A 26,505-nucleotide genomic window follows, 5' to 3' on the forward strand; every position below is an offset into this window, starting at 1 on the left:
TGGTGACTCTCAAGAGTTTGTTAGTGATTATGATTGCCGCCTTCGGGTCATCCTCTCTACTGACTATTTGCCAGCTTGCAGCAACAAAAGCTATTTTCCCAGCCAGGGAGTGTGGCTCCTGTAGACAGAGTACATCAAGTCTCCTCTCCTCCACCTCCCTTCGGAGCTCTTGCATTACGAGTCTGCTGTTGTGTGTGTTAAGCTGTCCTATAGTAATTTTTGTCATTATGGGTAGTATGTATGTATTCGGTCATGCGGCCAGGTCTTACTCCAGTCAAATGCAATTCGTCCATGTGCCACTACTGATTGTTGATAAATGTCGTCAAGATCGAATTTCTCTCCTCGTCTTTCGAATGCTTTCTTGAGCAGGTCTCGCAAGGCTCCAAAGTCGGTGGGGAGATTCACTGATTTTAGCTGGATTCTGTCAACAGCCTCCATAACCGGAAAGGTTATTTTTCTGCCGTCTTCATGTCCTACGCGGACCACATGTCGTGAGGCAGTGGTCAGGGTAGCTGGCTGCTCCAATCTGGATAGCTGCATGGTGTACTCCAAGTTGGGGTACACCCTAACCGGATCGACCGGTGGTAGTCTGACTATTGGTGTGCACTGAGTGGTGGGGCTCATACTAGAGCTCGTCACTACATTTTCCTGTATTGGTTGGTTATTTGTGTTTCTGTCCTTATGAGTTGCTGGAGCCGCAGGATGCCCTTGCCGCTGTTGGTGTGGTTTCGGCTTTGTTTCCCGGCTTCCAGAGGAGAGAGTTTCTGCCATGGGGAAATTTGTTTGTATTCCTATATCAATTGTTGGAAATTCAGTTTGTATAGCCATGTCCTTTGTTTCAGTTTTGATGACTCCCGTAAGCGACCTCAAACTGCCGCCGCCTTGCAGTCTTTGCGGCTATGACCTTTCTCCCCACACTTGGTGCACGCCGGCTCCCTGGTGCACAGCCTTAGGATGTGATCCAGGTCACCACAGTTGTGGCAACGAGGTACCACGACATAGTCTCTTGTATTGATGGCATGGAAACCAACATACAATCTGCCCATTGTTGTTACATCGGCGGCGATACTTCGGCGACGTGATGAACATCACGACCCCGCGGACCAGTCTTAAATTTTAACTTAAAGTTGTTCTTGAATTCATCTTCTTTCATTTTATCAAAGTTCTGTAACCTAATTGTTTCTGCTAGTTCTTCATTCGTCATAATTGCAGGTACGTCATATAATATGACGAGAGGGTTTCTTTTTTTCGGTGGTTCACATTTGACCACCAAGTTCAATTTCTGGTTGTTCAGTAGCTTTTCTTTATCTTCTTCCGAGGCAACTTCAACGATCACGGAGTTTCTGCTTGGTTTTACCTTTTTAATTTTGATCATGTCTTTGACGGGGTCGATAGTTTTTGTAAAAAGTTCCTGTATTTTCTTGACACTTGTGTCTTGCCCAGGTAGTGTCCTGAGGAAGACAGCTGTGTCTGTCCTATTTGTGACCTTGTCAATGGTGTCTCTAGTTGTACTCTGTGGGCGCTTGGTGGGCGCTTGTGCAGCCACAGCTGCCCACGTCTTTGCCGGTTGCCTCCTTAACCTGTCATTTTCTTTCTCAAGTTCTTCTACTCTTCCTTCAAGTTTGGCGTGGGCAATAGCCCATGCAGCCAGCTCATTTTTTATGATGGCAAGTCCTGCTTGGGCTGATTTTGCCATTCTTTATTTGTTGCTCCATGAGCAACGAGATTCTTGAGTACCTCTCCATAACTGTCTCATTCTCTGCCTGTCCCTGCTCGTCCTGGGGAGAGGGATCAGGCGCAGCGGAAGTCCTTTGAGGCGCACACGAATCACTCGTTTCATTTGTCGCCATGATTTACGAGTGATCAAAAAAGGGGTGGGAGCCCGTCTCTTGCCCCGGACCGGCTCCTCTGGCATGGGGGGGGGGGGGGTGGACTTCTGCAACTCGCCCACCGACCTCGCCCCTAGGTCAAGGGGACTCCAGAGCTGCCAGGTTCAGCGCGCCGTCACCAGCGCACTGGTCCCCATCGATGGCCCCGTCGTCGACGATTTCACACGACGCTCCTCGGCAACTGCACCCCGCACTCCGGAGAGGCGGATGCACCCCTCGCCCTTCGCCGCCTACTTGTCCGTTCAGCGGTCTGGGCCCATCTAACCTAGCCCAGGCGATGTCACCACCTCCTGGGTTTGGCAGAACACGCCCCGGTTACCCAGGGGCGCGGCGAAGCACCCTTGCCGATTTGCGCCGTGATCCCACGCCGACAAACGAAGTCGCCGGCATGTAGAGCACCTGCTGGTCTGTGCCCTGTGAACAGAAAGGGACTGGTGTTCGGTCCCTCGACACAGCTCCCCCTGTGCCACGCACCCTTCGCTTTCGCATCGGGTTGGGTCGCAGCTCTCCCTTTTGTCGCAAGGCAGAATGCCGAGCTTAACGTCTGGCACCACGGGAAGGCGGAAAGAGCCACTTGGGAAGGAGAGGCTATGAGAGACGCATCACTTCCCCTGTGAGGACTGCCGCGGCACACCCGACTGGAAAATTGCATGTTAGTTTGTACTGACACTTAAATGTTAAGAAATAAATTCTATACGTTGCGCCGTTTCCGAGTTATTTAACACTGAAGTTAGCCAATCAGGTCGCGGCGCGCGCAAATTCAGGGTTTCAGCCACCCCATCAAAGCACTAGTTGGGTAACACCACCCATAGCAGGCCGCTTAAATTTGAGCGCGCGACGCCCCGATTGGCTACTTTCAATGGTAAATAACTCGGAAACGGCGCAACGTAACGAATTTTTTTTCTTAACACTCTGCCGTCCGGGGACACCACAGTGGTGTCGTGTGCATAGTATCACTCAGTGGCCGGCGGTACCACAGTGCTGACGTGTGCATAGTATCGCGCAGTGGCTGGCGACAGCACTTTAGTATCTTTTGCATTCTGCTGGTGTTCTGTTTAGGTGACAATAAGTTAAACACATGTCAACAAGTCTTTGGTTTTTATAAGTTCTTGTTCGTCATAGCAGATGAAAGAGACAATACGATTGTTTACCATGACTGTGCGGAGCTTAACTTGGAGGTTGCCACTACATCGGGTACGTCTCATCATGATCCGGTTGACAGACTTTCAGGTCACATAAAGCAGCACCAACTAATAGGCCTATGTATTTCCGAAAGGAATAAACGAAAATGAAAAAACTGCCATGTATGTTCCAAAAATAAAAAAAGAACAACAAACTTAATGTGCAAGTCTTGTGGAGTTGCGTTACATCTTGGAGACTGTTTTGCTGCATATCATATGAAAGATAAATACTAAGTACCAAAGACAATGCAAATAAACAAATATGTGAAACAAACAAGTTTTGTATTTATTTACGTATGTATATTTTCGAAATTTCTTGAAAGTAAGGGAACAGGGTTGAGAACTTGTGAGAACTAACGATGAGATTAGTAAAACATATCAATTTATAATCTCCTGATAATGTCAAAATGGCCAGCGACAAGCCAACTAATCCAAATTAGCGCCGCCGGCGCCAAGCGAATAAATTTGTACGAGACCTGCGGACGGCAAAGTGTTATCATTTATGTCTCGGTACAATCCGCTACAAGCGTTTCAGACATTTTCTGACCATCCTCTAGATGCATATGATACACGTTTTATCGTGAAAACGTTAAAGTATTCTGACATAAAGAAATACCGAAAGAGGTGTTTAACCATTCCGCATATGTAACGAAAAATGTCGTCGCGGAAATGGCGTGCTGTTGGACCTTGTAGAAACTTTCAGCAAGAAAGTTGTTAAGAAAAAATTGAAATTAATTTTGGTAAGATCTGAGACATCAGAGTGTCTCGTGTCACATATGAACACATTGTATTTAAGAGAGACTCCATCCGCGACTGCACGCAAGTACCTGTATGCCGCCGCCAGATTTTAGTTCCGACGGCTCGATTCAATACGACCGAGAGTACTTCCAAACTATTGCAAAGTTTTTGTTTACAGCTCCTACTGACCCTTCGTCACTGCATCCATCACCCAAATCGCGCTTTACAGAAGTAACTATCGCTACTTTCAGGCCAATATTTCCGCTGAAGTCGGGGAAAATACGAGGGTCGTTCGATAAGTAATACCCCACATTTATTTTAAAAAAAACCATTAATATACGTAGACAAATGTCCTTGTTGGTGCGTCATATCTGATATTTGTTCTGCGCACCTGCGAACTTCACATCTGATATTTGTTCTAGTGTGCGCCGGCGAAGTTTCGAACGGTTCTGGCAGATGACAGAGCCGTAGTACAGCGTCAAAATGGCGTCTACGAACGACTCACGTTAGAAGCAGCGTGCTGTTATTGAATTTTTGTGTGCAGAAAAAGAAACCGTGGTGAACATCCATAAACATTTGTGTTCAGTGTATGGCGATGTTGCAGTTGACAGGATTACAGTTGGGCGGTGGGTAATGAAAGCTACAGCCTCAGTAAATGCAGAAACAGAGCTCCATGATCAGCCACGCTAGGAACGTCCTATCACAGCCACTGCTCCAGACATGGTGAACCGTGCGGAAGCCATTATTCATGCCGACCGGCGTTTCACAACTCGACAATTGGCTCTACAGTTGTCGGTCAGCGTTGTATGTGCGTCTGCAATGATCGAGACTCTCGGATATTCGAAGAGGTGCTCACGATGGATTCCACGAATGCTCACATTGGACCACAAAAAGAAAGGCCATTTTATCTGAATTGTTGAAGCGTTTTGAGACCAACCGAGAGGCCTTTCTGTCACGGATCGTTATGGAGAACTAAAGCTGGGTGCGCCGGCCGGAGTGGCCGAGCGGTTCTAGGCGTTACAGTCTGGAACCGCGCGACCGCTACCGTCGCAGGTTCGAATCTGGCCTCGGGCATGGATGTGTGTGATGTCCTTAGGTTAGTTAGGTTTAAGTAGTTCTAACTTCTAGGGGACTGATGACCACAGAAGTTAGGTCCCATAGTCTGAGCCTAAATCTGGGTGCACCACTTTGCGCCAGAAACAAAAAGGCAGTCCATGGAGTGGCATCATCCTCATTCACCACAAAAGAAGAAATTCAGGAAAACCCCCTCTGCCAGAAAAGTCATGGTGACAGTTTTCTCGGATGATGGCGTCATTCTCGAGGATGTGATGCCAAGAGGGTCAACCATCAATTCAGAGGCATACGTGAAGACTCTGAATAAACTCAAGAATCGTTTGTGACGTATTCGGTTGGACAAGAACCCAGCAGAAATCTAGCTCCAACACGATAATTCACGCCCACACACAAGTCTGAGAACTCGAGAACACATCGCCAAATTGAGTTGGACATCATTGTCTCATCCACCCCACAGTCCAGACCTGGCACCCTCGGACTTCCATCTCTTTGGGCCTCATCAAGATTCTCTACGGGGCACACACTTTGAAGATGACGAGAGTGTCAGTCATGCAGTGAAAACATGACTACGCCTACAAGACAAGAACTTTTACCAGCAGGGAATACGTGCTCTTCTACGTTGACGTACGGCCATAGAACGTGATGGAGATTATGCAGAAAAATAGGACATTGATAAGACATGTTGATGTATATTGTCACCAAATTCTGACCCCTAACAATAAATATGTTCTGAGAAAGAAATGTGGGCATTACATATTGAACGACCCTCGTGTATTTGTGCGTATGGTTTTGTTAGACCCAAGTTTTATCGAAGTATACTACAAGATTATTGTCCTTAGCGCGCAATAAGTACATTGCACACAAAATTTCGCTCTTGCTGCAACAATGTGGTTGGACTCCATAAAAAATTTTCGTCCCTCATTACACTTTCCGAATTAAAAACCTAATGAGCAGAGGATACAAAGAATGGAGACGTCAGAGCCCGAGGAATTAATTTTTTCACTGAGATCGTTGTCTCTTTTTCTAGCCATCGGATATTTGCTTTTGTCGTACTATTTAAGGATATTTCTATTCATTTATTTTTTGTCAAAACCGTCAAATTCCGTAGATTTCCGTATTCATTTATATCCCTTTTATGGAGAATGAAAACACACGCTCACATACAGAGATCCTGCCGATCTTACTGCACTGTTAATATGGAATATAGTCGATTCCGAAGAACCACAAGATTTTGCTGGCAGTTGCTCAACTTGGCGCGAAATGTATATTATTGCTGGTCTCTACCCTGTTGGTCAGATCAGTAAAAGAACTCAGTACATTCTGTACGACAGTTTCAGATTGTTTTCGAATGTCTTTTTTTCCTTTGCACGCATCGACAGGAGTAGTACGACACTTGCGCACTTGCTCCTGCACCACTATCACTACCAAATACACGTCACTGCACCGTTCCACGGAATAATGAAACCACAAGTGAACACACGATATCGCACAGAAACACTGAACGCTCACCCATCGCCGATCTACTGCACTTATATCAGTGCATATGTGAGAACAGAGTTACGAGGTGGGCGAATCACAGAGCTCAGCGCCTGTGGGCTGCACGCGGCGTATGTGACCTTTAATTTCGTGACGGCCACTCTAGTCTCAGTATGTGCTCCACAACATCTACGTGGCCACAGGCCAGGTACGGTTCAGTCTGTTAGAAACAGTCTGTCCGTCTAACGGTTGAGTTTATGTCCGTCTTCCTTGCGCCTACTCGCTGTGCGCCTGTCCATCCCCACACCCAAATAGAGGCAGGCATGACGGTGTGAACCTCTTTCTAAGCATGTGCACATGAGTGATTTATTTCACATCTGGAGGGGACAGCGCACGCCACTCCAGTGATCGAGCAGCAGCTCTAGATTGAATGCACCCGTGCGACTGGCCAGTAGGCACTATACAGGGTGTTCGAAAAAATGTGTCGAAGACCTTGAGAGGTGGTAGTACTCATTGAAACAAGAAAAGTCCGACAAACATGCGTCCGGAAACGCACACATTCCGAGATAAACACGTGTTTATAGGAAGGGCTCTGCGACGCTTGTTTGATATATTAGCAGAGTCGGCTGCATTGGCACTCCGTTAAATGCGTCGGCAGGGTATTATGATGTCTTAGGCACAGTACTCCACCTACCATTAGCTAGTCTGCTGGGCGAGCGGTTCTAGAAGCTTCAGTCCGGAACCGCGCTGCTGTTGCAGTCGCAGGTTCGAATCCTGCCTCGAGCATGGCTGTATGTAATGTCCTTAGGTTAGTTAGGTTTAAGTAGTTTCTATGTCTAGGCGACTGCTGACCTCAGATGTTGAGTCCCATAGTGCTTAGAGCCATTTGAACCATTTTGAGCTAGTCTGCAGTCAGTTGTGTGGTTCGATTCGTATTGTAGGCTACGTTAGTTTTCGTCATGTTTGTGTGCCTTATTGTACAGTACTGTCGATTCTGGGTACGTATCATGGTGTTTTACCTTCATCCAAACGAGGATTCAGTTATGTGTTTACCGTTATTGCGCGGTGTGTACGTACAACTGGTGTAGTACATATATATGTTTTCTCTCTTCCACCGCTTGTTAGCAATGGAAGCCTACTACTTGTCAAGTGAAATAGCTGATACGATTTTCTGCTACTGTTTAGCAAATGAATGTAGCCTGCGAGCCCATACCCTAAAACGCTGAAAAATATCTACAGCGCAGAGTGCCCTGTGATAACCTGTTCGGCAGACTTTTCCAGCGTCTGAGGGACACAGGTATCCTTGCACCTCGGAAGACTGGCAGCGAAAGGTCCCGCACAGCTGACATGGAGGAGCATGTGCTACGTTCAATGGAAGAAACCACTGGGACCAGCAGCAGGAGAAGTCGTGTCACACCCTCTTATCTGCTGTACCCATATCACCCACTGCGCACTCGGACCCTAAGGCCACAGGATCATCATAGCAGACGGCGGTTTTGTCAATGGCTGCTGTAGAAGTGTGTCTCAGATCTGCTATTCACATCCAAGATTTTATTTACCGATGAGGCGCGGTTCACAAGAGAATTTCCATAACCAGCAGATGTGAATCCCCAACCAATTCGGGAAAGAGGACACCTACACCAGCTTTCAATCAACGTGTGGGCAGGTATACTTGACAATGGACTGTTAGGGCCATACGTGCTAACACAAATGTTAACAGGGGCGCATTATCTGGAATTTCTATTTAATGTATTGCCTACCTTGCTGGAGGCTGTGCCATTGCGGCAACGAATACAAATGTGGTTCATGTATGATGGCGCACCGGCACACTTTCGTCGCAAAGTGCACGACCATCTAACACAGATATTTCAGGACCACTGGATTGGTCGGGGCGCCTCACACCTTGAACTGCTCGTTCCCCACACTTGAATCCCCTAGACTTTTGTTTATGGGGACACTTGAAGGAGATGGTCTACGCCACGCCAATCACCGATGTGCGGACTCTACAGGCTCGCGACTTCAATGCGTGCCAGCAGGTATACTTCAAAGGGTGCGTCAATCCTTACGCCGGAGGGTAGAGTGGTGCATTTTCACGAATGGATGGCACCTCCTATAAACACGTGTTAATCCAGAAAGTATGCATTTCCAGACCCATGTTTCTTGGACTTATCTTAGGAAGTATGCGTTTTCAGACCCATGTTTATTGGACTTTTTTTTTTTTTTGGTTTCGATGAGTGCCACCACGTCTCAAAATATTCGACACATATTTTACGAAAATCTAGTACACTACTGGCCATTAAAATTCATACACCACGAAGATGACGTTCTACGTGCTACAGACGCGAAATTTAGCCGACAGGAAGAAGATGCTGTGATATGCAAATGATTAGCTTTTCAGAGCATTCACACAAGGTTGGCGCCGGTGATTGACACCTACAACGTGCTGACGCGAGGAAAGTTTCCAACCGATTTCTCATACACAAACAGCAGTTGCCGGCGCTGCCTGGTGAAACGTTGTGATGCCTCGTGTAAGGAGGAGAAATGCGTACCATCACGTTTCCGACTTTGATAAAGGTCGAATTGTAGCCTCTCGCGATTGCGGTTTATCGTATCGCGACATTGCTGCTCACGTTGGTCGAGATCCAATGACTGTTAGCAGAATATGGAATCGGTGGGTTCAGGAGGGTAATACGGAACGCCGTGCTGGATCCCAACGGCCTCGTATCACTAGCAGTCGAGATGTCAGGCATCTTATCCGCATGGCTGTAATGGATCTGAGTCAACAGATGGGGACGTTTGCAAGATAACAACCATCTGCACGAACAGTTCGACGACGTTTGCAGCAGCATGGACTACCAGCTCAGAGACCATGGCTGCGGTTACCCTTGACGCTGCATCACAGACAGGAGCGCCTGCGATGGTGTACTCAACTACGAACCTGGGTGCACGAATGGCAAAACGTCATTTTTTCGGATGAATCCAGGTTCTGTTTACAGCATCATGATGGTCGCATCCGTGTTTGGCGCCATCGCGGTGAACGCACATTGGATGCGTGTATTCGCCCGGCGCGATGGTATGGGGTGCAACTGGTTACACCTCTTGTTCGCACTGACGGCACTTTGAACAGTGGACGTTACATTTCATATGTGTTACGACCCGTGGCTCTACACTTCATTCGATCCCTGCGAAACCCTACATTTCAGCAGGATAATATGCGTCCCCATGTTGCAGGTCCTGTACGGGCGTTTCTGGATACAGAAAATGTTCGACTGCTGCCCTGGCCAGCACATTCTCCAGATCTCTCACCAATTGAAAACGTCTGGTCAATGGTGGCCGAGCAACTGGCTTGTCACAATACGCCAGTCACTACTCCTGATGAACTGTGGTATCGTGTTGAAGCTGCATGGGCAGCTGTACCTGTACATGCCATCCAAGCTCTGTTTGACTCAATGCCCAGGCGTATCAAGGCCGTTATTACTGCCAGAGGTGGTTGTTCCGGGTACTGATTTCTCAGGATCTGTGCACCCAAATTGCGTGAAAGTGTAATCACATGTCAGTTCTCGTATAATATATTTTTCCAATGAATACCTGTTTATCATCTGCATGTCTTCTTGGTGTAGCAATTTTAATGGCCAGTAGTGTATATATATCAGAGTCAGCCAGGTGCGCTAGTGATGTGCAACCAAATAGGCTGCGACAGAAACAAGCTGCCTGGAGTATACTCTTGCTAGGCCAGGAATATGCAGCTACTTCCCTTGTATATTTTCCTTTCACATTTTCGCCTACTCTTCTTTGCTCATAACGGTGTTGCTATCTGAGCTCATAGTTGCTTCCCTTTCTGCAAAAGTTTCTTTAATTTTCTTTTGCGCTACATCTATCTTCCTCGCAGTCAAGCATGGTTCTACATTTTTGCATTTCTCCTGTAACGTTTTCTGCTAACCTTTTCTGCTTCACCAATCTGAACTTCCTATCCGTCTCATTTTTAGATGTCTATATTCCCTTTTCCCTGTTTTATGGGCTGTATTTCAAATTCTCTCGTTTCGTATTTTAGATATTACTCGACAATGTGTGATAGCGTTGAATCCAGGAATACTTACCTAGCTGGTCACATATATCATCATCTGTTGGTTAACGTGTAGGAATTAAGTTCTGGAAGCATTACTCACTCAGCGTTCACGTTTCGAGAAGAAGTGCACGAGCGGTAAATAGAGCGAATTTCTGACCTGAGACCTATAGGGGCATCCCCAGTAACACAGTTCTGTGAGACTTTGTTTGAAGAGCACTCTGCAATGTTCGCCTCACTTTTTAAAAAAAATGGAAGAAAGAGAGAAAGAAAGAGTGAGGGGAGGGGAGAGAGAGAATAAACTGCCATTTGACTGTCTATTACCGTATTTATCTTCTGTATCCAGGTTTCGGCTTTTGTGCCATTAGTTAGCACAATGATAAAAGTTCTTCATATCCGGCAAAATCTGTCTACAGCAGGTAAACAAGCCCTGTTTACCTGCTTTGGACCGACTTTGCCAGATATGACCTGTTAATGGTCTAAGAGTTTTTAGCATTGTACTCAATAATGGCATAAAAGTCGAAATCTAGATAGCATAGAAGATAGGTACAGTAAGTCAAATGGCAGTTTATTCTTTCAGAAAATATTGCATAACTGTGGCTCAGCACCATCGAAAAAAAGTTTTTCGTTCGCCTTACCGTCCGTCAGTTCGTTGGCGACGCCGTTGTAGATGACGTCTGGGACGCCGTCGTCAGTGATACGCACTGGCTGCCCGCCCACCTCCGGCACGTAGTACAGGTCGTTCTGGAGAACGTAGGCGAGCGCGTTGCCCTCTGGCGACCACTCCACGAACTGCAGTCGCTCCCCGTCGGCAATCTGCGTCGTCGTGCTGCCGACAGCAACGTTAATGACATTAAAATAACAAATCCCACGCAATACCGCAACATCTAAAGTACTAAAAACCTTCCGTGCTTTGATTTTAAAAGGACTGTTTTTACTGTGTCCTTCTGTAAGCAAAATATTCGTAAACTCCCTCTCTGTTGCCGCTGTCGGCCTTTGAAACAAGTGACTCTATACACTTCGGGAAGTCCAGTGCACTGTTGCATTTAAGATGCTGAATTACTTCGTTTGGCCAACCTGACAACTTACCGATGGGAAATTAACACGTAAGGCCTTTTTTTTACTCTGGCAAGCAGTAAAGCAATTGCGTCCATCTCGTGACAGTCGCACTTCTTTCTCTTTTGGTTTCTCAATCCGTGACATCTCTTTCTCCACCCCCCTTCCCTCTCCATTACTCCTGTTTGCATCACATTCGTCTTTCTCTCCGTCACCCTCAACCACCCTTGTCCCCAATGTTCGCAGGTCAAATCTTTCTGACGGTGAACTTCTTATTCGCATGAACTATTATAGTGTGTCCCAGGAGCAATGGTCAATATTCAGGTATGTGAGAGGAACGATCATTCGAAACAAAAAAGTCTAGCAAACATGAGCTCTAAAATGCTTACGTTAAGAGCACTGAGCATTTCTTCACTTACGATACTGTGAAAGAAATCTGTTCTACTGCAAGCTCATTGCTTTCCACGATTTGAGAGGTGGTAGTACGAACCATAAGAAGAAAAGAGTGTCCTGTAAACATGGGCTCTAAAGTGCATACTTTAAGAGCTATGAACACTTGTTCATCTTCCCTCCGGTGAAGCACATCTCTTCTATTGATTTCATAACTATGGCTGACTGCGCTACCGCATCTTACAGGGCAGGTGGAGGACTCTTGGAACGAGAGGATATTCGGCGAATGATCTGACCTGCCCGTTCCCCCGACTTATATCCCATCCAGCACGTGTCGGATGCGTTATGTAGAAGTGTTTCAGCACGCCCACGTGCACCAACGACCACCCAGCAATTGTTAACATCACGGTGACAGCGTTCCTTTCTTTAACTACGGAATTATTGGACTGAACTCTGGCAAGTCTGTTTCTGCCAGACCTGGAACACAGGTCACGATACAAATTAACATAAAAGTGAACAATTCCTTCATTATTTTCACTTACTTTTTCGCAATGTTGTAGGCTACATAACGCGCAATTGCTGAATGTCGGAATACCTGGAAGAGAAAAATATTGGATGTGAGTAGAACAGATCAGGTTTGTAATTATATTAGATTTTTAAATAGAGAATTTATCCGTAATACGCTTAAATTTACAGTTCCATATTACGGAAAAAAGGTTTTTGAAAATGCAAACATACATTGAGACTTTTGCCGTACAGTGTATTTAGTGAACACTTGTAGCCGTCTTGTGGAACACAGTGTACCTGGTTATGACGCCATAATTTCGCTATGTTCAAGGTTTTAAAAGTCAAGACATAGGCTTACACTTGGCACTCCAAGTGGTGCAAAGCTCGTCTTGCGCTCTTTTTGTTTCGGACCTGTACTACATGAAAAGCACATTATTGTACATGTTAAAGAAGATTAACTCATTTGGATAGCCAGTTTTCGGCTTACAAGGACATCATCAGACTTTGACTCACTCTCGTCGTTAAACAAGTTACAATATTTGTAAATAACGTTGGAAAAGATGTTACCCATCTAGACTGAGGCACGAACACACAGTAAATGTCACCGCAATGAGATCTCTTTCAAACTGAGGCAACTGCCGATAACGCTATCTTGCATGAGTACGCACCACCTCCATGCCCTTCACGCTGACCACTCAACATCTGTTGTTGTTGTTTTATTTTTTTTTTTCATTGAAAGATGAAGATAATAAATAATAAAAACAGGCGATAAAATCGGAGACTTAAATGGTAACATGGCGAAATAAATCGTGGAACTTAAAACATAGAACAAAGGGATGATGGTGCTAATAAAATACATATGTAGCAGACAGGTAAAATAATAGACACAGTTAAAAAACAAGGCAACAGTCTGGTTTCTGTTCGCAAAAGACATAAAATTCGCACCCAGTGACAGCATGGTTTCTGTTCGCAACACTTTGGAAAGACGAACAACACTGAACATTCACTTGAACACTGCACTAAAAAGTTGGCAAATATGACATACCACAGCCTAGAGCAGGTGGTGGGAAACTGGACAGATGATAGGAAAAAGGGGGGAAGGAGAGGAAAAACGAAGGGGGGGAGGGGGAAGGAGCCAATGGAGGATGAGGACCCATAAGAGGGGTGGGGGATGCTGAGCAGACGCGACAGGGAGTGGGGAAGGCAGAGGAGGGGAATACAAAAGGACTCAGGGGGAGGGGGGAGAAGGGAGGTAGGGAGAGGTTAGGAGGGGAGAAAAAAGGATGGAAGGGGGGGAAGAGGGAGCCCAGGGAAAAGGACAGAGGAAAGGAGGGGGGGGTGAGGATCAGAGTTGATAGGAGGGATAAATGGAGGGAGAGAGGGCATCATCTGGGAGGGGGAGTTGATGGAAGTCACCTTGGGAAAGGAGATGAAGGGTGTAGAGCTGGAGGGTAGGGGGGACACAACAGTGAAGGTGTGACAGGGGGCAGGGACGTGAGAGGAGTGGAGCAACCAGGGGGTGAGGGGGTCAAGGCGGCGGGAGGTGTAGAGTATGCGAATATGTTCGAGGAATAGGAGCAGATGGGGGAAAGGAATGAGGTCATAGAGGATCGGCGTGGGTACGGGAGGCGTATACGGAAGGCGAGGCGGAGTGCATGACACTCGAGGTTCTGGAGGCACATAGAATTTGGGGGGGGGGGGGGGCAGATATCCAGGCGGGACTGGCATAACAGAAGATGGGACGGATTAAGTATATGTAGGTGTGGAGGATGGTAGAAGGGTGCAACCCCCATGTCTGGCCAGAGAGGAGTTTGAGGAGTCGGAGGCAGTTGTGGGCTTTGGATTGGATGGAGCGAAGATGAGGGATCCAGGTGAGGTGACGGTCAATGGTGAGGCCAAGGTAGGTGAGGGTGGGGGAGAGGCAGACAGGACGGGTGCAGATGGTAAGGGAGAAATCCAGGAGCTGGAAGGAGCGAGTGGTACGACCTACGATGATTGCCTGGGTCTTCGAAGGATTGATTTTCAGGAGCCACTGGTTACACCATGCGGAAAAAAGGTCAAGGTGATTTTGGAGAAGGCGTTGGGACCGTTGGACATCTGATGCTGTTCACACCCTTTATATACCCTACCAGGGCTGGTAACACCGCTATTCACGAACTGCTATTCACGAACAACAGACACCACGTAATCACATAATTGATTCGCCTCGATGAGCAATGGATTAACCACATTCAGTGTGGATGCGCAATTACGTCCGACCCCCTGCGGGAACCTCCAAGTAGCGAGCACGGAAGGCACGGTCAGTGACTGCGATAGCTGGCGCATGGTGGGAGTGTGGGTGGGTAGACCGAGAGGCGTGCAGAGCTGGCCCGCGCAGTTGCGATAAACACTGTCGGGGTGCGGCTGTGGTTAACATAACTTCCTACCAAGCAGGAGCTCCAAGGCTTTAGAGTCCCAGCCCGGCACACATTTTCAGTCGTCGCCGCTGATGCCGCCCTAAGTCCTGACGCAGCTGATATCAATAACCCCTTACTTTTCTTTGCCTTTCTCCCCCTTCCCCCTTCATTTTCTTGAATCATTTACGCACACACCGATGGCGTGTACGTGTATGAATTTGATGTCTACGGTGTCTTCCGGACGCTTCACTTTTCTTCGGGAAGTATCGATCTGTATGCGTGTGACAGACCCAACCGCCATTTAGTATGAGCACTGACACCATATACCTTCCATTTAGTGGAAATAATCTTCTAGCTGAACCGTGCGATTCAGCGTTCAGGGCTACGAGCAACAAGTTTACTGAAATTGATACTTCGAACCGCAAGACGTCTTCGTTTATGGTGTTGATAGGCAGTGCGTTGCGTGTTGTATCACATTCGCGATACGCTGTAACAATGTATAAAGGGTGATTTCAAGTGGCCATTCAATCCAGGGAGCTAACTACTGCGCCACTTCGGTCGGTGGTTGAGGTAATACCATCAGGATATCCGGTAATTAAGTTTTTAGGTAGTATGGGAAAGGATCAAAATGTCAGAAAAACTGCTCTGTGCTATGTTGATATATCGTAAAGTATGAATGATTTCGCCAAATTTATTGTAACTGAAAGTTATTTGTCTAAACTTTTATTAATTCAGCTGCAAACGCAATAAAATGCCTTCTGCAGGGTATTACAATGTCATTTCATACCAAATTTGCAGTATGCACTGGTTGTGTGACTGCTTAATAGATGCTGAGAATTCCTATACCTCTTCTCTGTTATTTCCATTCATTTAAAGGCTTGTGATGATAACTTGTTACACTGTCTGTTTTTGTGCAAACAGCCAGTGGACCTGTGAACGTCCTTCACAGTATGATCAAACAGCGAAGGGTAAAGACCGCTGACACCACGATTCTGCCGAAATGAGAGAGTGGTGCCTATCGGAAAAGAACATATCGCAATACTCAATGAAATGTAGCGCTGTTTCAAGTTCTTCAGAGAAGTAGCGAGCAAAGCTGAGACAGACCGAGGACCAAACACACTGGGCTGGACAACAGTGAGAGATTTATCACCTACAGCGAGAGACGTTATCGTTCTACAGAAGAAAATAATACTTCGTTTCACGTCAGAACTGTTCTTTTGTGTGTTCACTAATAAAGTGTTTCTTTCATTGCAACCTGTGGACCAACATTATTACGTGCTGTCCTTGCCACCTCTAAGGGCCAAGATCAGAGTTGTAAAACTACCGTAGGCTACCGTAGACTACGATCAGTAAGTGTGGACTACGGTAGTTCTTCTAGCACCTTTGGTCAGTTACGGTCGTACCCACGTTACCGGTACGTCCGGTGTGTTGCATACCCACTGGGCGTTCGCTAACAACGATCGCTGTCTTTAAGTACTCGTATATGATCTGTGTCCTACTAGATTCCCCCATAAACCAGAAGCGGTGAACCGTCTAGAAACTGAGTATATATAAAGGGCTGCGTAACCTACAGAATATATTCGCTCTACATAGTTATCCTCCTGTTAGTTAAAAATAAACAGTATTTACAATAAAATTGAAATTGGCAACGGTTAATTCAATACTTGATTTGTAACGTGAAACAGAGGGATGTTGTAGTAAAAATAAAGAAAACAATACCGATTCATATTATAGTGCAAGGAAACGCAATTGTTTCAACAAAAAGGAAAATAAAAAACGTGAAAAAATACAGGGTGTATCAAAAATAATCATCAGATTTAAGAAATCATAACTATTATGTTATTTGAGATACGTGCGTGAACAACGTACTGTTGGAAAGAGCAAACTCTCGAGTTTTACATGGTTCCCGCTAGGTAGCAGCAGTGTGCGCCCACATCAGTTATAGTAAAAATGGTGTCGTGCGAACAGAAAGCTTTTTGTGATCTGTGTTTTGCGCAGTGCGGGTCAGTAATAACTGTGCAGCTTAACTTTCGTACTAGGTATGGTGTGGATCCCGCTACAGCACAGAGCACTAGACGATTGTGGTGAACAATTCCGAGAAACAGGTTGTTTGTGCAAAGGCAAATCTCCAGGCCGTTCCCGGGTGTGACACAGATGTCGAACGCATCCGGCATAGTTTCGCAAGGAATCCGCAGAAATCCGTTCGCCGTGCAGCTCGACAGCTCGACATGCCCCGATGTCCGTCTGGCGTGTGTTTCGTCGACGTTTTTACATGAAACCATACAAAATTCCGCTATTGCAAGCTCTTCGTGAAGGTAAGAAACAATAACGTGTGGAGTTCTGTAATTTCGCTTTTGGCAGGATTGAGGATGACAGTTTTCTTCCACGCTTGGTGTTAAGTGACGGAACTAAGCTCCACTTAAATCGAAAGGTGAATCGCCATAATGTGAGAATATGGGGTACGGAACAACCACATCAAGTTGTATAACATGAGAGGGACTCACCAAAATTTAATGTGTTTTGTGCAGTTTCACGGGAAAAGGTGTATGGTCCACTTTTCTTTGGCGAGAACACTGTTACAGGAAGCACGTATCTCGATATGCTTGATAACTTTCTTTTCCCACAGCTGGAGACTGATTCGAACGACTTGATTTACCAACAGGATGGGGCACCACCACACTGGCATCTGGAAGTTCGGGATATTTTGAAATCAAAGGATTATCGAGCGCTGCGCTGCATCGGCCGCACTGGATCAAATGATTCGGCCTCACATTACTGGCCTTACATCACCGTACCTGACTATATTTGATTATTTCTTGTGGGTGTTTTTAATAGAGTTTATGTGCCTCTGTTACCAACAATAATGAATGAACTGACACATCCCATAACAGCAGCTGTGGAAGTTGTAATTCAGGAATGCTCGCTGCAGAGTGAGAACAATTTAAATACCGCGTTGACATATGCCGCGGATCTCAAGGGAGGCATATTAAACATGTATGAAAAGGTATGAAAAATAACCTGTTGAGTTTCCCGTTCATCAAAAAGCAAAATTCATTCTATATGTTTATTAGTTTCAAACGTGCCAAAAGCGGATGAATCTCATTGAAAGGAAAAAAATCACGACATCAGTGAAAAATGTCGGATGAAATGGCACGTCAATTTTCTTGAACAAAAGCTCATGCGAGAACTCCTGACAATGAATCAACAGACAATAACGCCAAATACGCTGCTCGACAAAACGCTGCAGAAAGGTATGACAGAATTCCCGCGTTTGTGATCAAAAGGATATTAAGAAACTCTGCAAAAGAGAAAAGGGAAAAGAGAACGGGCGAGACTACAAAAGGGGTGGTTACAAATGGAGAACAAATCTTGCGTGTGCTCTGTACCTTGCGTTTCGTATTACTGTCGTGTCCACCTCTCCTCCATATTTGTTCTCCAATTTCCTGCCACGTAAACTCGTTACACTTCACTTTGCTATCCATTGTCTTTCCATTTCTACTCCATACGTCTTTTTTACTCTCCTGTTCTTCGATACTAACTGCATCCGCTGGCGTGTGGCATTTCTTAATTACCGTTTTTGTTCTTAAGGAAGTCCGTTTGGGGACTCTTCTGTATGTGAACCAGCTGCTTCTTAAAAAAAAATTTGTTCTAATAATCGAGGAGTCTCATTACACTTACACTACGCGAGCGCCACATACGGCATACTTATAATCTCAGTCTTTTTTTCTGGACTATGGAGCTGCAAATTTTCGAACTAAACTGCCGTCTGACGAAGACTGGACCGGCTGTACTATAGCAGCATCGCACTAAATCATACATTCACTTCTGTTACTCTTCAAGATAACGTTGGTAAATTAGTACAGGCAGAGTCTGTGCAGTGAAACAGTAATCGAACCCAGGCAGGCCGTGTTATTTCTTTTGATATATCCGATAATGAGTGACAACCTAATGTAAGGTTTTAACCTAGTAGTTACTCCCAGCTTTGATTCCAAAGCCCACAAACACTTAAGCTAAGTTTGCACGTCGAGCAACCCTGGCATGAGAAAACAGATGCAAGTATGGCGTTACTTGCCTTCGGAATTCTCATCGTAACGCAGAGGAAAATAAAGAAAACGAGAGTTGATAGGTATAAGTTGTCAGTATGTGCGTCAAACGTTCTAGAATGGCAACACTCTTGTATGATCAGCACTAGCCGAAGAAGGCAGCAAATGTCAGCTCGATGTACTCGCTGACAACATTGTTCAAAATGGACACTATTGCAGATTCTCCATAAATTTAATGATGTTTCTAATTCAAGAGAAATATATATCTTTTTCAATTTCAAGAAAAACTCTCACTTGGAAAATCAACAAAAAACCTGGCTTTACAGGCGTATTTCAAAACATAAAAATATAAGCTGCTTAGAAAATTAGACTGGTGTTGTACAATGAACTTCTTTCCGAGTTCTGGAAGAGCAACTAAAATGATAACTTCAGTTAATAGAAGACTTACCTTTTCCACGTCATAACCAAGAAGAACGTACCGCTCATCTGCCGACAACAAAGACACGTTCGCCTGGATACTGCTGTATACCTGTAAGACATGCATTTTTCTTATGCACTTTTCTAATAAATAGTGCGTTTGGAGCATGCTGCAAAAAAAACACAAAAATAAACTCGTACATACTTACAAAAATACTATATGCGAGAGTCCAACATACTGATTTATTTTTATAAAAAGTAGAATGAGCGTTCCGCTGGAGATTGACTCAGTAGGACAACAACAGAAATAGAATTCACTGTTGGTGATTTGCAAAATGTCACGAAATGATTTTCAGCCTTTCAGGCCCACTTTAGATTAGGTTTTCCCCCCAGACGACAAAGACGATATTATAGAAACATACTTTACAATGATTTACACGAAATTATATGTTACAACCTCACACCTATATTTTCCATGTCTAATGCAAAATGGTAATTTATTTGTAGAAATAGCGTTATTGTTAATATTAAAATTCTTATACAAAGTTCTTGAAATGCAGACAGTTATACGGTACTAAGTAGGATATATTTCGATATTTTCCACATGAATACTAGGGGAAAGCAACAAAGAAAATTATTGATTTTACTGAACTTCTTACTAAAGGTGTCCTTACACGAAACTGATTTAATACTTTCATGTGCGTTTTAACTACACAATAACATTTTCCATGTAAAAAAAAGTTTCCAGAGAATGAATCAGCACTCACACAGTGCATGAACAAAAATGTGTTAATTTTTTTTTAAAAAAAAAACGCCATTTGAGTGTTGATTGTTCATTTATTTTACATTATTTCCGCTTCGTAGCGATTCGCAAGTGTGTGTTGAAATGTTAAAATGTGTTTTAACAGTTCAACATGCACTTGAAAATAGCTACAGAGCTGAAATCATGATCGCATAAAATAAATGAACTACTAAAATCAAATAGTTGAAACTTCTTTCAATAAAATCTATATGACTGTGGTCTCACATCAAGAACAGTTGAAAAATGTATTAACTTCAAAATGCGTAACACAAATACAAGACGAATTTATCGCATAGAACCTTAAAAACGTTTCATGACCGCTTCTGTGAGGTCAGAAAGAAAAAAAACTGTCGTAAGTTTACAAAATTGAGAACAGAAAACTTCTTGTTTACCTCAGGGCAACAAACCAATAACAAGTACAAAAGGTTTTAGGGCATTAGGACACCAAACCAATAGCAAGTGCAAAACAATGCCTCATCAAGAAAGCATGGGAATCTGTAAAAGCCATCTGATGATGGTTTTCTAATAAATCGGAATCCAGTAATGGTTTGATTTAAACAAAAATTTTTAAACGGTGCTTGTGGCTTGTTGCTGTTTATACACTGAAGCGCCAAAGAAACTGGTATAGGCACGCATATTAAAATACAAAAATATGTAAGCAGGCAGAATACGGAGCTGCGGTCGGCAACGCCTACATAACACAAGTGTAGCTACAATGGCAGGTTATCGAGATTTAAGTAAGTTTCATCGTGGTATTATAATCGGCGCACGAGCGGTGGGACACAGCATCTCCGAGGTAGTGATAAAGTGGGGATTTTCCCGTACGACCATTTCACGAGTGCATCCTGAATACCAGGAATTCGGTAAAACATCAAATATCTGAAATCGCTGCGGCCGCAAAACGATCCTGCAAGAACGGGACCAACGACGACTGAAGAGAATCGTTCAACGTGACAGAACAGCAAACCTTCCGCAAGTTTCTGCAGATTTCAATGCTAGGCCATCAACAAGTGTCAGCGTGCGAACCATTCAACGAAATATCATCGATATGGGCTTTCGGAGCCAAAGGCCCACTCGTGTATCCTTCGTGACTGCACGACAGAAAGTTTTACGCCTCACCCGGATCCGTCAACACCGAAATTGGACTGTTGATGACTGGTAACCGTTTGCCTGGTCGGACGAGTCTCGTTTCAAATTGTATTGAGCTGGTGGGCATGTATGGGTATGGAGACAACCTCATGAGTCCACGGACCCTGCATGTCAGCATGGGACTGTTCAATCTGGTGGAGGCTCAGTAATGGTGTGGGGCGTATGCAGTTGGAGTGATATGGGACCCCTGATACCTTTAGATACGACCCCGACAGGTAACACGTACGTAATCATCCTGTTTGATAACCTGCATTCATTCATGTCCATTGTGCATGCCGACGGGCTTTCCAGCAATTCCAGCAGGACAATGCGACATCCCACACGTCCAGAATTGCTACAGAGTAGCTCCAGGAACACTCTTCAGAGTTTAAAAACTTCCATTGGCTACCAAACTCTCCAGCCATGAACATTATTGAGCATGTCTGGAATTCCTTTCAACGTGCTGTTCAGAAGAGATTACCACCCCTTCGTAGTCTTACAGATTTATGGACAGCCGTGCATGGTTCATGGTGTGAGTTTCCTCCAGCACAACTTCAGATATTGGTCGAGACCATGCCACGTCGTGTTGCGCCGCTTCTGCGTCTTTGCGGGGCCCGTACACAGTATTTCGCGTTTGTACTAGTTTCTTTGGATCTTCAATGTAGAACACAAGTGAAGCAACGTTCAGTTTCATTTACTCACTCAGCTCTATGATGGACTATGTCAAGATAAATATTACGATAGAAAAGAACCCAAATACTATAAACAACATCAACCTTTATTTACGTTTCTGATAGGCAAATTATCGTATGTATCAAGAGCAATATAGTTAAGAGCGCTTCAGATGAGCGTTTTACGTAATCCTGTATATAGCCGCCTCGCATAACGAGCGGAAAAACCTCTCATTTTAACGAAAGATGCTCATGAATCACATGATTTTTCTCCTGTTACTAACATTACTTACACTGTGATTCTTGAGTTTCTCCCGGCGTATTTGATAATCAAAATATCAACGGGTGTGCTGCCGGTCTATAGTGTCCAACGGGCACAATATTTCGGCGATCATACATGTCGCCATCATCAGGTGAACTGACGGACTGAGCTCCTGTGAACGTGCCAGCACGGAGATCCGTACGCTATGGCTGCTCAGAGGGAACTGAAGAAACACCGGGTCGGAACTGTGTTTTGTCCTCCAAATAAAACTCGTGCATTGGTGGGGAGCGCCAAAGATGACCTCGGTTTGAGGAAGGCCGGCGTGTACCAGATTCCGTGTCAATGTGGCAAGTCGTATATTGGTCAGACGATGCGTACCGTCGAGGATCGATGCCGTGAACACCAGAGGCACACTCGACTGATGTATCCGAGCAAGTCGGCGGTCGCTGAACATTGTTTGTCGGAAAATCACGCCATGGAGTATGACCGCACGAGGATTCTGGTACAGACGTCGAGATACTGGGACAGCGTTATTAGAGAGGCCATCGAAATTCGCACCAATGACGACCTCATAAACCGTGACTGTGGCTATAATCTTAGCAAGGCTTGGGAACCAGCGATCGGGTTAATCAAGAGTAAATCGAGCAAACGTATAGTTGTGACGACCACGGCGGGCAGAACCATCACACCGACGTCATCTCAGACGCCGTCGCAAACCGGTCCACTGCGCGACCGTGGCGCGGGGCGCGGACGGCGGTGGGAGCGCGCCGCGGGCGGAGGGTATTTAAATCGGCCGCCGCCGCGACCGAACCCAGTTCCCTCTGAGGAGCCATAGCGTACGGATCTCCGTGCCAGCACGTTCACAGGAGCTCAGTCCGTCAGTTCACCTGATGATGGCGACATGTATGATCGCCGAAATATTGTGCCCGTTGGACACTATAGACCGGCAGCACACCCGTGGATATTTTGATTACTTACACTGTTAATTAATGACGTCTAATTAGAGAAATAAATGAAATTAAGATATTTGCCTATGGTACAAACTAGAATTGGCAAATCTGACTCCAAATATGAAGATAACTACATTTTCTCCCACGTCTGAATTAACTCTTTGTTGTTGTTGTTGTTGTGGTCTTCAGTCCTGAGACTGGTTTGATGCAGCTCTCCATGCTACTCTATCCTGTGCAAGCCTCTTCATCTCCCAGTACCTACTGCAACCTACATCCTTCTGAATCTGCTTAGTGTATTCATCTCTTGGTCTCCCTCTACGATTTTTACCCTCCACGCTGGCCTCCAATACTAAATTGGTGATCCCTTGATGCCTCAGAACATGTCCTACCAAATTAATTCTTTATCTACATATTTTTCAGGCGAGGATTTGTGTTCTTACCATTCCCACTTTACAGCCCTCGCAATTTAGCAACGTAATCAAGAGATGTAATAGTTTAGCGTCTTTCAAACTTTTACAGTTTATTCAAAAGACACAATAACTTATTACCCATAACGGAAGAACACCGCTGCTTCACTATCTCTAAGTACGCAAGAGCCAATATTGCATTTTCATCAATTAACTTTCTCGGGGAACAGATATACAAAGCTGTAACCTCAAGCTCACATACAATATAGTTCCTTATGTTTCTGTAATGCTGACTGTGTGGCCCCTACTCCAATCTTATCTCGACAGGAGACAGATACTTGTCAGATGAGGATGACAGCAAACTGGAAACTGTTGCAGGTGTTGCAGAATATCAAGACGTTCGGTTGTTTTTGTGGTAAATGTAAGTATTCCTACTCAGCATTTCGGAACAACGGCGAAACTTTAGTCCTTAAACTTTCAGTTACAAGAGAAACATACGTATTCTAATTCCTTGTTTAAGGGTAAAAATAATATACGAATATGAGATGTAAGTGAGAAACGTGGCAGGCGTGATCGTTGTCTTCTAGTGCTGCTGGATATGTTTATAATGGTCGCTAGTTCCAAAATACGTTTCCGAGAAGTAAAAAGTGTTGTGGGATGATGTTGCCCATAAATATCCATGCTGGAAATTACGATAGCAAACTCTTGTTCTTAGGTCTAACAGCGACAGACTACGGTAAAAAATATGTGGAGGGAAAATGCAGCAAATGTTGAAAATGTGAAATGCGAAGAATTGTTTCGCAATGTAAACGGAATCCATTGCGTGCACTTTATGTTAGAAACGATACAGAAAAGAGTGTACAGGATAGGCAGAATCGATTGCGAACAATGAATGAAAGTGATGGTTAGAAATTTGCGTAAAATCCGACTGAATGTAGAGAAGAAGAATCACAGACTTCCTGAGTGTTTCGGTGGTAAACAGAACTAGTTTTATCCGTGCAGCAACCTCGTTTGCTGCTCTTTATCTCGGTTCAGGGGCCTGCGGGTAAACAAAAGCGTCGTTTCGTTTATTGCTGTTACGTAATAGTCAAACACAGCTCCCACCCAGTTACGGCATTTGCTGATACGTCGGGAGAGTTTCATACTGCAGCGTGGAACCATCGCTTTTACAAAAAAGTCGAGGGCAGCTAGTCTCAGAAACCAATGAAAGACTCATCCACTCCAACCTGGAGACTATTTTTCTGAACAACAGTGCACAAGACCGGCATTTATGTTTTCACAAAAACAATGAAATAAAAATACATTGGGTGACAAAAAAAGTGAGGCGCCCATAAGGGAGTAGAAAACGGAATGGAACTTCACAGGGTGCGAAGGTATGTGACGTTATTACACTGATCGCAATACGGAATGAAATTTACAAAGAAGGTATCTTTCCCTGGTGAAGCGCAACTGCTGCAACTGGTCGTTGTTATTCTACATCTATATCTACATCTACATTATACTCCGCACGCCACCCAAAGGTGCGTGGCGGAGGGCACTTTACATGCCACTGTCATTACCTCCCTTTCCTGTTCCAATCACGTATGATTCGCGGGAAGAGCGACTGCCGGAAAGCCTCCGTGAGCTCCAATCTCTCTAATTTTACATTCGTGATCTCCTCGGGAGATATAAGTAGGAGGAAGCAATATAATCGATACCTCATCCAGAAACGCACCCTCTCGAAACCTGGACAGCAAGCTACACCGCGATGCAGAGAGCCTCTCTTGCAGAGTCTGCCACTTGAGTTTGCTAAAGATCTCCGTAACGCTATCACGCTTACCAAATAACCCTGTGACGAAACGCGCCGCTCTTCTTTCGATCTTCTCTATCTCCTCTGTCAACCCGACCTGGTACAGATCCCACACTGATGAGCAATACTCAAGTATAGGTCAAACGAGTGTTTTGTAAGCCACTTCCTTTGTTCATGGACTACATTTCCTAAGGACTCTCTCAATAAATCAAAACCTGGCACACGCCCTACCAACAATTAATTTTATATAACCATTCCACTTCAAATCGTTCCGTACACATACTCCCAAATATTTTACAGAAGTAACTGCTACCAGTGTTTGTTCCGCTATCGTATAATCATACAATAAAGGATCCTTCTTTCTATGTTGTTGTGTCACCGCCAGACACCACACTTGCTAGGTGGTAGCTTTTAAATTGGCCGCGGTCCGCTAGTATACGTCGGACCCGCGTGTCGCCACTGTCAGTGATTGCAGACCGAACGCCGCCAGACGGCAGGTCTAGAGAGACGTACTAGCACTCGCCCCAGTTGTACAGCCGACTTAGCCAGAGATGGATCACTGACAAATACGCTCTCATTTGCCGAGACGATAGTTAGCATAGCCTTCAGCTACGTCATTTGCTACGACCTAGCAAGGCGCCATAGCATTTGATATTGAGATTATAACATGTACCGTCAAGAGCGATGTACACCAATTGTGGATTAAAGTTAAGTATTATATCAACTACGTACTTTATTTGCTACTATTAATTCCCTTAACTGTTCCAGACCTCACGCCAGTCAGCGTGTAATTAAACGCGTGCATTTCGGCCTCCTCTAGCAACACAGTGTTGGCTCTTCTGCCAACACTTCATATGTATTCGCAATACATTACATTTTTCTATGTTAAGGGTGAGTTGCCGCTCCCTGCACCAAGTGCCTATCCGCTGCAGATCTTCCTGCATTTCGTTACAATTTTCTAATGCTGCAACTTCTCTGTATACTACAGCATCATCCACGAAAAGCCCCATGAACTTCCGACACTATCTATTAGGTCATTTATATATATTGTGAAAAGCAGTGGTCCCATAACACTCCCCTTTGGCACGCCAGAGATTACTTTAACGTCTGTAGACGCCTCTCCATTGAGAACAACATGCTGTGTCCTGTTTGCTAAAAACTCTTCAGTCCAGCTACACAGCTGGTCTGATATTCCGTAGGCTCTTACTTTGTTTATAAGGCGACAGTGTGGAACTGTATCGAACAGCTTCCAGGTACTAGCACTGG

At 44.9% G+C, this 26,505-nt stretch overlaps 1 protein-coding gene across 1 annotated transcript in view; it reads right to left on the minus strand.

The window, feature by feature from the left end:
- LOC124797921 (venom dipeptidyl peptidase 4-like) overlaps window positions 1-26,505 on the minus strand; it is a 425,918-nt gene that overhangs the window by 189,904 nt on the left and 209,509 nt on the right. Inside the window, exons 4-6 of the mRNA XM_047261054.1 lie at window positions 19,262-19,342; window positions 12,410-12,462; window positions 11,060-11,250 (exon numbers count right to left, since the gene is read on the minus strand). Coding sequence (XP_047117010.1) covers window positions 11,060-11,250; window positions 12,410-12,462; window positions 19,262-19,342 — 325 coding nt within the window. The remainder of the gene's footprint in view (window positions 1-11,059; window positions 11,251-12,409; window positions 12,463-19,261; window positions 19,343-26,505) is intronic.

The sequence above is a fragment of the Schistocerca piceifrons genome, chromosome 5 (assembly GCF_021461385.2).
Source record: "Schistocerca piceifrons isolate TAMUIC-IGC-003096 chromosome 5, iqSchPice1.1, whole genome shotgun sequence".
Taxonomy (NCBI): Eukaryota; Metazoa; Arthropoda; class Insecta; order Orthoptera; family Acrididae; genus Schistocerca; species Schistocerca piceifrons.